At 37.9% G+C, this 12,103-nt stretch overlaps 1 protein-coding gene across 4 annotated transcripts in view; it reads left to right on the top strand.

Moving 5' to 3' along the window:
- The window catches only part of LOC107758749 (MOB kinase activator 2-like), a 49,345-nt gene that overhangs the window by 17,488 nt on the left and 19,754 nt on the right, over window positions 1-12,103 (top strand). The window contains exon 1 of one of the 4 annotated variants that reach the window (XM_016576558.1): window positions 2,193-2,645. The exons of 2 other annotated variants lie outside the window; for them this stretch is intronic. In XM_016576558.1, coding sequence (XP_016432044.1) covers window positions 2,608-2,645 — 38 coding nt within the window. In that variant the 5' untranslated portion in view covers window positions 2,193-2,607. Of the gene's footprint in view, window positions 1-2,192; window positions 2,646-5,371; window positions 5,522-12,103 lie in introns of those variants that run through there. One more of the 4 variants, XM_016576561.1, reaches the window with a different exon arrangement.

Genomic DNA, 12,103 nt, shown 5'->3' on the forward strand with positions numbered 1-12,103 from the left:
TATATATATATATGGTAATTTTTCTAGTAACCTTCATGTCTTTTCAAATGTTTGTTGTTATTATTTTAGTTGAGCACTGGTTTAAAAAAATATTTTCAAAAACTGTTTTCCATGCAGTGACAGTTCATATACTCCATCTCTGACATAAAAAGTGCCATACGAGTAGTCAGTATGACTTGTGCTATATAAGTCTTCTAAAGGTTTTATAAAACATGTAAGTAATTTGACAATTTTGCCCTCCATTCTAACTTTAAAGTCAGATATGTTGCCATTTGATGTCATTTAATGATGCACGCAAGAACCTATGGCGTTAATATACTTAACAGAAGATCAAAAGTGCTTGGTTGATGCATGAGAACTAATGTGGTTTGTTTGCTTGCACTTTTGCAAGAACGAAATGAGATTTGTTTTTATTGTGATGTTTGGCCTGTTTGGAGCTTGACTGACATTGTTCCTATCTCTAACTTGCGTATGGAAAAGTGCTGCATGAAGATTCTTCCGAATTTTTCTCACATGAAGAAAAAGCAGCACACGTGGCTTGGAATATGTATGTAAAAATGTAATTTTTTGGGGTGAACTAATCATTAGTTCTCCTGAGAAATAACCCTGTCTTTGTGACAAGTCTAGGCTCTGCAAATGGAAAAACAAAGCAAGACCGTACATGCTAGCCAATCAGGATGTGGCTCTCTGCCAACCTCAACCGATGCTTTGAGTTTGGGACTGAACAATGAGAGACAGGGGAAATGTTTGGGATTAAGCTTAGAGTAAAATATTATTATATGCTAGAGGAGCAGAAACTACTTTCTTTGATTTGTTTTATATTAATAGGGTCAATATCACTGAAGGTTGCCTTTTGGTGTCCTGTACATTAATAACTCATTTGCCATGATAACTTAACATAAACATGACTATGAAAGGGTGTGTTATATTAGGCTAAGTTTTTATATTCCTAACAAAAGCATTACTTGGCTCTTTAGATACATTTTCTAGAATATTTTTTTAGTTTTGTGTAAGAGGATGCTATTTTGCTATGTCCCATGCACTGCTCATTAAATCTGAATGATAGTAGAATATTGTCAAATCATAAAATTTAAAAAATATATATGAATATTCTGTTAAACAAGAGATTACTCAATTTGAGTGTATTGATCATTTGGTAATAAAAACGACATTTTAATTTAATAAAAAAGAAGAGTTTGTCCATGTCCCTTGAATGGTTGTCCACCCTGTTGTATTGGGGAATCCGCCCCTTTAAGAAAAGGCCATCCACTTTAGTGACATCAGGACAACAGTTTTTTTTTTTGTCTCTTCAGTGGCGGGAATTTTAACGGCTGAGGTGAGTAAGTTGGTGACTTTTCAATTGACAAATTTTCTTCGTATGAGTTTGCTTACTTGCTTTACCAAAGCTTACCATGTCCACCCTGTCGGCATACAATATGCCAGAAGTGATTGGAATACAGTATTTTCAAAATATGTAAGTTTAAATATACCAAATTCTCTTCAACAACCAGACTAAATATTTAGCTAGTCACAGTTTATTGGAAGCTAATATGCTAACTGAAGCTCAAAATGTCCACCCTGTCGTCGTTCCAAAATATCCACCCTCTCAGCCACATAGAATCGATAGAGTGGACATAAAATAACAGGGTGGACATAGCATTCATTTGTAGTTAATATTGCTAATAACTAAAATAAATGGGGGGGAATATCAATGTGATTGAGGATGTAATTATATTATTGTTATATTATTTTTTTAATAACCCTGTTTAGGAAAGGGACATCATAGCATTTTTGAGTATTGTGAGGGTTGAAAGGCGCTCTATGGTGATATTGACCCAATAAGTGATTACGTAATTCTTCTGTTGTTTCCCTGTAACTCCTTATGCCAGAAAATTATCTATTTATTTTTTTAATAGCTTTGTCTCTAGAGTTGTTTTTTCCCCTCAAATTGGTCACTTATCTCCAGGTACTGACCCATGGCGAATGTGTTTTTATTGACATTTTTCTTTAAGAGTCTAGAAAGCATTCATGGGAAGAAAATTTCCCTAAAGGCACCATTTGCAGGGGCTGTTTGGGCCCTTAAAAATTTCCTGGCTCAGAATATTCCTGCAGTGGGCCGTCATCGGTTTGCAGCAAATCTATTTGCCAACCCAGCGCTCCCGCCTCAAAGTCAGAGCCAACGGGAGAGTGAGACAGGGAGGAAAGGAAGAGAGAGACAGCGGTAGAATAAGAGAGAGAGAGAGCGCCAAGATGGGAGGGGGAAACTGAGGGTATCAGCAGAGAGGAACACACAAGTGCTGAGCGACTGTACGCGTTGTGCTCGCCTGCTGCGGACGCTTGTGTTTGTTTGCTGACTGAAGTGTTGTTCTGTCTGCACCGCGCCAAGGGAAATCGCCACCTAACAAAGCCCCGACTGTGTGCGGTCCAGCAACTGGAAACAGAAGAGGGAGTCAGAAATTGTGAGGAGAAACAGTTTGGGGCGCCACTGCAGATCTGCCAAGATGCAATCCCAAGATCACGCTCTAACGGATGCCGCTTACCTGTAGTACATCTTAAAGCCGGCACAACAGAGGACGGGACTATCTGATTGCTGACTTCACAAGCTGCATGGGGGTTCTAGTGTGTTGTGACTGCTTCTTTTACAGGTACCAGTTTTGGGATGTTTTATCCTCCTCTTCCGCATATTTGTTCGCAGAAGTGCCTTGGCTTGGAGTTGAGGATGTTCTTGAAGCTTTGCCAGGTTATGCTGGGCGATCAGTCCTAAGATGACACCTAGAACTTTCGGCAAGAGAAAGAGTTCAAAATCAATGCAGCTCATGATTTTTTTTTGTAGTTTGTGGGGGTTGCAGTCCAATGTTGGTTGGGACACTGTGTTCCCAGCTTGCTTTTTCCCTACTGCTAAGGGCAGACTTTGCCCTCTCCAGTGTTAGTTACCTTGAATTGGAAAGTTAAGCAAGTGGGCTGTTCAAAAGTTAGTGAATGCTAACAGACCAATGCATGCTCTTCACGTGGATGGCTCGAGAGATGCTTTTTCATTTTTTCCTTTACATATGGTTGTAGTTTTATTTTACTGCGGTGTTGCTATATATAACAAATCACTAAAGTTCCAGGGTTTTTCAAGGTTGCGGTTATGCTGGGCTATCAGTCCTAAGATGACACCTAGAACTTTCGGCAAGAGAAAGAGTTCAAAATCAATGCAGCTCATGAGTTTTTTTGTAGTTTGTGGGGGTTGCAGTCCAATGTTGGTTGGGACACTGTGTTCCCAGCTTGCTTTTTCCCTACTGCTAAGGGCAGACTTTGCCCTCTCCAGTGTTAGTTACCTTGAATTGGAAAGTTAAGCAAGTGGGCTGTTCAAAAGTTAGTGAATGCTAACAGACCAATGCATGCTCTTCACGTGGATGGCTCGAGAGATGCTGTTTCAAAAGCCCCGACTGTGTGCGGTCCAGCAACTGGAAACAGGAGAGGGAGTCAGAAATTGTGAGGAGAAACAGTTTGGGGCGCCACTGCAGATCTGCCAAGATGCAATCCCAAGAGTTCACGCTCTAACGGATGCCGCTTACCTGTAGTACATCTTAAAGCCGGCACAACAGAGGACGGGACTAACTCACTGTTTTGTTTTATAACGCTGCCGTCAGGTGTTGTTGTTTAGTCTTTCAAGTTTACATTGCCAGTCGTAAGTGTCCTCAGGGATGTTGGTTTTAGACCTGCTTTCCACAAAAACAAAAAAAAAACCTTTAGCCTCTGTAGTGTCTGATGTTTAGATAGCAGCTTGTACATAACCAAAGCTATACTCAAGTTGCAATAACCGTACTGATAAGTTGGCTGTGTGTTGACGGAAATTGTTGTATGTGACCACGCCAGGACTTGGATGAATGGAAAATGCATCCTTGCAAAGTTCAAGCTGTATCAAATATAGCGTTGCTAAATTTTAGGCGAAGCCCAACTCCCAAAATCCTTAATCACATCCTGTTTGGGATCGTGTAAACAGTTTTGAGTTACTGTAGTTTTCCATTTAGCACTTCCTCAAAGGTGGTGTAGGATTTTGCATGGAAGTGATTTGTTATGGGAGTGTAAGTAGTTTCAAAATATTCCACCACTGTCTGGTTTTGGAGTATGCCGTTATCTGCTAAGTCATCTGACTGGGGCGTCTATTTAATCTGATGTGCTTTAATTGGTCTGTGTCAGCCAGCGGTTCCTTACTGTCTGCATTCTTCTCTAGCTTTGGGCCAATCTCCTGGGACGATCATGTCTTGGGGTAAGAAGGCCAGACTTTCAAAAGCTAAGGTCTGAGTTCATGATCTTTAAGGTTTCCTTAAGAATAAAATTATCATTGTGAGGAATAATTCATGTGCTATAAAGTAACGGCTTAATTTGGAAAGTGGAAATTTTGATTATGTTCAAATTATAAATAATGTATTGGTAACCATATTTCTGTTGTCTAGTAAGTTTAAGAAGTAGTGTTTTTGTTTTTTGAACGCTGATAAGCTTATGTGTACCAAGTTCTTGAAAGCTAGCTTGTACCAAGTTCTTGTACCAAGTTTCTAGAAAACCTCTACTAAACCCATTTTAATTTGTGATCTCACTTAAAAACACAATTCTAGATGGTATATTTAGTCTAAATGCTATTAAAATGATTAAACTGTAAAGAGTTGTAATTTCAGCCATAAAAATACTTAGTAGGTAGGAGATACAAGATTGCACTTGAATGCAACTGTATGTCTTACTTACATTCGAATTGCCTCAAGTTTTTTTTTTTTTTTCTTTTCAATAAATAGGCAGTACATTTGCACATCCACCAGTTATCTATTCCATAGTCTGTTGTCATTGTTGAGTAATGTTGTCATGTTATCTGTAGCCCCTTCAGACCTCCAGTTCCCCCGTCTTGCCCCCTTCTGTCTCTCGTGTGAAAATTATGTAAGCGCCTCCTCCCACTGCGATAGATCGGCTTGCAGTGATGCCTCAGCATCCCGAGCTGCAGCACGAGCATCTGATGATGCTTGCTCAGCGTCATCGCCCAAGGTCACTTCATTCATTCCTGCCTCAGCTGGAGACCCTGCACACATCCAGCCGTTTGACACTTAATCACATCAGCAAAGGATAAATGAATGCTTAAGCAGTGTAGGGCATAATCTTGTTTTGGCAGTACTCGGCAAACCACATGTCCACCCCTCCCAGTACCAGTTTAATTACCCTAGAGATGTTGTTCATTCTTGACAGATGTGCCCCTTTCATTTTTTTTGTAATTATCTTTGATTAATTGTGTTTAAATGGAGGGAGGTTACAACAAGACCATCACCACAGAAGTCCTCGCCACTCCCTTAGCTTGATAATGTTCACATCTCTTAACGGGAGTGATGGGTTTTTTGCAGTGTTAAGCCTTTCTATATTTAGCAGAAAGGAACTTCTTGTTGGAGGAGAATTACAAGGAGGAACGCAGTATTGCTCATCACAGCAGGTTCCTATTACGTAACATCCAGAGGTCGCAGCTGTGACGTCATCCGGTTGGAAATGCCTCATTCAGGTACAGTTGCATTCCGACAGACACACTCATTTGCATTTGCGCATCAAGGTCACATCATGCGTAAGTTTTAAAGGTTAGTTCTCGACATTTAACCCCATTTTCACGTCATGTGGGAGTAACATATTTGGAGGTGTAAACTGGAGTACTGAAACTCTTTGAAGAGAAGTTAGCATTGAAGAGATTGATGGTCCTTTCATTCAGGGTTGGTTGGTGAAGTTGGCCTATTGTTTTGCTCTTTTGAATTATTTCTTTTTTTGAAAGGAGTTTAATTTCTTTTAATGTAGGAGGTTTTACTGGAAGTGGTTTAGCCATCTGTTGCTAGGCCATGTGCTTATGGAAATAGACTAACCTACCTCTTTCAGAATATTTTTTAATCTCAAAAGACCTGCCAATGGACCATTTACAGAACTTTTCATGCACATTAAACACAAATGGTAAGAACTGGATGAAACCACCAGTTCCAATTTAATTGGATGGTGTCTATATAGTTTTATGAGCCAAGGTAGTTTTTATCACTCTGTCAGGGAACAGAGTTCTAACAGAGATCTAATCTCAAAAGTTTCTAAGGGTCATGGCTTCAAATATCTGAAATATATTCGAGAGTTTTGTCATTTGAGTTTCCCTCTTTTCTTCGCTTTCAAATGGCTTGTAAAAGTGCCGTGCGCATTTTACTCAAGTAATTGTTAGTTTGAGTTTTCCCTCTTTTCCTCGGATTTCTTGGCTTTCAAATAGCATGAAAAAGCGTTGTGCGCGTTTTACTTTCACTCTCAAATTAGCGGCAATTCGGCGTTGATTCAATTCAAGCAACAACAACGTCAAACTCAGAACTTTTGTTAACAAAATGAATAAAAATACACCATATATGCCTAATAAAATAACAAATTACTAAAATTTAAATGGGTATATAAAACTGAAAATCCGCAAACACTGTGGAACCAAATAAATAAGAAACATAGAACGTTTATTAGCAAAACGAATAAGAAAGCTTGGAGGCACGGCATATACACCTTGATGTAAAATAAAATTAATAAAATAAACAAAGTTTAAATAAAGTAATCAGCAAACACTGTGGAACCAAATAAATAAGAAACGAATGTTTAAAAAAACTTCCAGACAATAGGCTTTTCAAAATTTAAAATATTGCCAAACAGGAGCCTTTTCATTTCCTTTCTAAACAATCTTCTGCCATCGTCTTGTCTTTCTCACCTCACTCTTGTCAGTCAGCTCGACTCACTCTCCTCACGTGATAAATACAATCTGACTCCTGCTCCGTGGTGCACTGTCGTTCGCGCACGGTTCGGCACGCTGCATTGAGCGTTTAGTTTTTAAAAGTGTCTGTCCTCTAACTGAACTAGGCTAAATGATTTTGCTGTCTATCGCAGCATATAACCGAAAACACCATCTATCGCGGCAAGCCTATACACTACACGACTTTTCAAATCTTATAAGATTTTAAAACGCTAGACATCATACACTTACCGATAGGTGTGGGCAATATACCGGTAGACACGATTAACCTGGTAGAAATTTGTCAACCGGTAGAGATTTTCGACTGTCGCTGCTGTGCTACGTGGTCACGAAAACGTATTGTTTGCATGCGTTTCAAAGAATTGCGGTAAAAACAATTGATTTTAAGCCATTGAAATGCAATTAGCAGCAAAAGAGAACTCATTTCGCTGTATGCGCACACTGTCTGAGAGACTGTTTCTGAGCACTGTCAGAGAGGTGCGCACATGTGAAGTATTGAGTATTGATTTTTTCTTTTTTTTGCCACTTTTTAGGCCTTGAACGGTTGAATACACACACTTGTATGTGTCAAGATGATGATGTTTGCAAGTATCTTCGTAAACGCAGTAATTTGAGTCGCAAGTGAAAGCAAACAGCTGAGAAAGAAAGCCGGGCAGCTCTTAAAGTGACAGCAGTCTAATATTCCTGCAGTCTGTCATTCATGTTTATCAAACAACAAAAAAGAGAAAATCTGTTCTTGACTAAATCACTTTTGTAACTTTAATAAGAAGAAATGTTAAATATGCAGTGTTTTTATTATATTTAATTACTTTATACAATGTATGTAGCATTTCTTATTTATAGTTATAGTACTTATAGTACTTATTATACTTATAGTTTTTGTCCCATTGTTTGTAATTCGTTTTTTATTCTTATTTAATCGCTGACGCTTTACTTGTCTTCAGTGAGCTTTTTTTAAAATTTAGGCAAGTATTAATGTTTTTTTTTTGACTGGTGACAAAAATTATGAAATTTCTATGGTATCAAAAATGTTGATATCATAACTTTATTTAAAGCAAAAATAACTATATTGTGATATATACCGTTACCGTGAAATAAAATTACTCATATCGTGACATAAGATTTTGGGCATTTCGCCCACCTCTACTTTGTAAACACTCGCGAAGAAAAAACGGGGCATCATACATTAAACGACTGAGGATCACAGACTACTAGACTTTAAAGTCCCTCCGATCACCGCACAAACTCAAGCAGAAACGTGCGCCTTGTTGCTAGAAAATGCGTGACAAATAAAAACAATGTGTTCTAAAATCGGCTCAAAATAACACACATATTTGATATCCTCGGAATAGAGTGAATCATAGTCTGAAGTTAAAAAAGTCTGTGACCATCATACACTACACAATTTTCTATGAAATCTGTCAACTCAATCAGTCAACAAAATAAATTAATTATTACCGTATTGGCCCGAATATAAGACAACCCTGATTATAAGACGGACCCCCCTTTTTCCAGATGTACCTTTTGGAAAAAGGCTTTTTAAAAAATTATTATTATTTTTCTTAGTAAAACACATTTTGTCTTCAATTATTATCATATTGCATATTTGTCCTATTTTAATTTTTGTTTTGAAAGTATGGTAAAAACTGGTAAAATGTACCAACAATCACATTTAAAAAATATACACTTTTTGATATACCATTAAAAAAACAAAAACAGGTAGCCCATCTGAATTAGGACATTTAGGCTATCCATCTAATAGTAGCCTACCAAAATCTTATTAACAGTAGAAGTTAAATCTTACTGTAGTTTTCAAATCTGGGTACTGTCTTACGTTTTAAAATCACAAAGGGAGTTTGGTGCCATCAGGCTAACGTGACAGTCACGACTCATGCAGCTGTAAGGTTTTCTGCTTCTTTTGTTTTTACTCGCGATCTTTACAACACGCATTACATTACGTATTTCATGGCACACTCGTTTTATGCGTATTTGGCGCCACCTATTGTTGTGGGTGTATTATTGACATGTCAAAGTCTAGACCCTGAATATAAGACGACCGCGTTTTTTCAGATGTATTTCCAAGAAAAAACATCGTCTTATATTCGGGACAATACGGTATTATTAATTAAATTAAATTATCTGTCAACTCAAATCTGCAGACTGGCTCTGACTTTCGGCAACTAGCGTTGATTTATCCAAACTGTAAATCGGAGGAAATTCTGGGCAAAAGTCATGTAGTGTATTCCAGCCTCAAGTTGACCAAAAGTTAGCAGTAGGTCTTTCTTTGGCCTAATAATTTCATCTGTTTATCTCTCACCAATTTGTAGTTGTGTCATCTGCACTTCTGCTGGAAAGCATGCCTGGCCAGAGTCTCAAGAAGTGCAACTTGAAAATGGTTGTCCAGACCAGCATCAGGTTCAGGAAAGCTACTTTAATGTGACGTGAAGCTCTGAACCACAACATTCGGTTGTTGTGGATTCAACGTCCTCAGGGATGATACCAGAGGGCTCTACTGAGGTCTGGCTGGATGGGTTTCTACGAAACGGCCTCCTTCCCAGAGGCATCTAAGCTGCTTACAGGATAACAGTTTCCATGAGCCTCACACCTGAGCTTGGCTGCTGTTTACATTTCTACAGCCAATAAAAACACGATGCTGAGCCCTTCACATGAATATATATATATATATATATATATATATATACACAATATGTTTTTTTTTTTCTAGTAGACTCTCAATCCCAGTTGTTCTGAGGTTTTCCTTGAGTCTCTTAGCTGAGCACGTGCTACAGCAATGAGGGATTTATTAAATTAAGATTAAAAAATGAAGAGTATAAACGGTGTGTCTACAAATTGGAAAGCGCTGAATGAATCTTTGATTGCCCGTTTGTCTCTGTGAGGCTGGTTGGAGATGTTTGTGTAAACACCGGAAAAATGTCTTATGATAGTGGAAGACCTGCTTGAGCAGAATCAGGAAATGAGCATTTGAGGGCACTTAAGGGCTGAATTACAGTTCCTGGGTGGTTTTAGAAATGTACTTGCCAAAAAAGGAGTTGGGACTAGAACGAAACTAACCACAAAGTGATTCGTGATAGCCTAAAATAGCATGAAAAACAGCTGGAGCGCTTGTCCTGATCTGTGGTCAAATTGCTTGAACACCGCTGTTATCAGAAAGTCCTTACTGTTTGGCATTTGACCCCTCAAGGGCAATACGCATTACAATCGCTGTCTGAGAGACCCTGAAGGTCTTGTGTTGTGCAGCACAAACAATCACATGGCTCCTTTTCTCAAGCATGTTTCCTGTCCAAACATGGCTTATTTATTCCCTCTCTTACACAAAGGTATTTTTGTATTAGACCCTAACATACGACCCTCTGTCTTGGCCCTTGTTATTCCGTTTACAAAATATTGGAAAATCCTGCAAGAATTATGCAAGAATGCCCAGTTTTGACTATTAATAAAGAGGCGTGTTTGATTCATGTGGCAAAGTGCTGTAGGAAAGTAAAGGAACCTTTCTATACAGCGAGTTTTGAATGGCCGCCAATGGAAAAAAATGCTTTTTGTAGTCAGATGGTGTAGTTACAGTATTTACCAGCAGGAGCTAAATGGACCATGCTAACCAGCAACTTTGGTTGATGTACTTCTGTATTTCTCCAGTAGAAGGCAGTGAACTCATAGTAAAACCAAGACTCGCATTCACTGTTTGTAACTCTTTGTGCTTTCAGATGGAGCTTGTGGTTTAACCAGTGCAGTTTTGCATCACATGGTCTTTTTGTCTTTTAATTTTTTTTTTTTTACTGTTTTTGTTTTGTAGCCCACAGCTATTTTTGCTCTTGATCTTTTAAAATCCTTACTGGAACTCATGCCATCCATTTCGGATGAAGTATTGGTGTGTGCCTGTGCACGTTTGTGACTATTCATGTATACCTCATTACTTTACATAATGGTTGCCTTCACTGATGAAGCTTGTCTCATCATCTTTCATCTTTTTGTCTTTCGAACAAAGACCTTGATTAGCTTTTCCTACCTCTGAATCCAAGGATCAAAGGCTCTGCCTCCATAATTGCCAACATTCAGTGGCTCTTTCACAAGCTGAATGAAGCCAATTCTTTCTACTGCTTTATTTCCTAGTCTCAATTGACGTTGCTATGGATTAACATCTGCTATGTATCCCATCTTTAAGACTATAATCCTAATCCACTTGAAATCAGAATGACGGTGTTTTTTTAAATCTCTGTAACTGAAGGTGACAAAGCACATGATTAAGCCTGTTTTTTAATGACCAGTATTGCTAGTGATGATCCGTTTTTAAAATTCTTGCTGATATGCGATAATTGTTTTATGACCTGTGACCGATAAATGGCCAATATTAAAATTCTATATTATTTTGTATAAAAAAATTACACTAAAAATAAAACTTTAGAACTCAAACCAGTTGTTTTAAATGCTACATGATGAAGAGAATTTTGGCATCACAACATTAAAACACACAATATGAAAAAATGGATATCCATTTTGAGATTTGCTAAAACTTTAACAGTGTTACTAAATAGCTAGTTAAGTAAGTTAAGTAAGCATTTGATGACACAAAGGATGTTATTTAGTATCATCTGCCATCTAGTGAGCAATAGCACATTAACCAAAGGCTGATTTGGTGCTAATAAACAAACACTGGTAATTTAAATGAACTGATTAGATGACTTCTTTTGTTCATTGGTTAATTGGTTTTAAAGTATCACTCTATAAGCCCGTTTACGCGACTGATTAAAAAATAAAACTAGGTAATTTTCACTTTTTATCTCACAATTCTGACTTTTTTCTTAGAATTGCGAGATATGAACTCACAACTGTCAGATTTGCGTGATATAATATCGTTATTACAAGAAATAAAGTCCGAATTGTGACAAAAACGAGCAATTCTGACTTTTTTTCCTTGCAATTGTGAGTTCACAACTCGCATTTCTGACATGTCTTGATATGAACTCACAATTCTGACTAATTCAATTCTGAAAAATGAGACTGTTACAATTGCGAGTTTATATTTCACAATTTTGACTTTCTATTTCTCAGAATTGTGAGTTTATATCACGCAATTCTGATTTTTTAACATGCGATTGTACGTTTAATCTCTCAATTCAGACTTTTTTTCCTCGCATTTGCGAGTTTACTACATCTTGCAATTCTGAGAAAAGTGTCAGAACTGTGAGATCAAAAGTCGCAAATTGCTTGATTTTTTATTCAGTGGCAGAAACGGGCTTCCATATTACTCTGTATTGATTCAAGGGGTTTTATTGGACAATCGCTGCACAGTTGCTTTTGAAGCAAGTTTATTTCTCA

This window comes from Sinocyclocheilus rhinocerous, unplaced genomic scaffold (assembly GCF_001515625.1).
Source record: "Sinocyclocheilus rhinocerous isolate Xijiao unplaced genomic scaffold, SAMN03320098_v1.1 scaffold954, whole genome shotgun sequence".
Classification (NCBI taxonomy): domain Eukaryota; kingdom Metazoa; phylum Chordata; class Actinopteri; order Cypriniformes; family Cyprinidae; genus Sinocyclocheilus; species Sinocyclocheilus rhinocerous.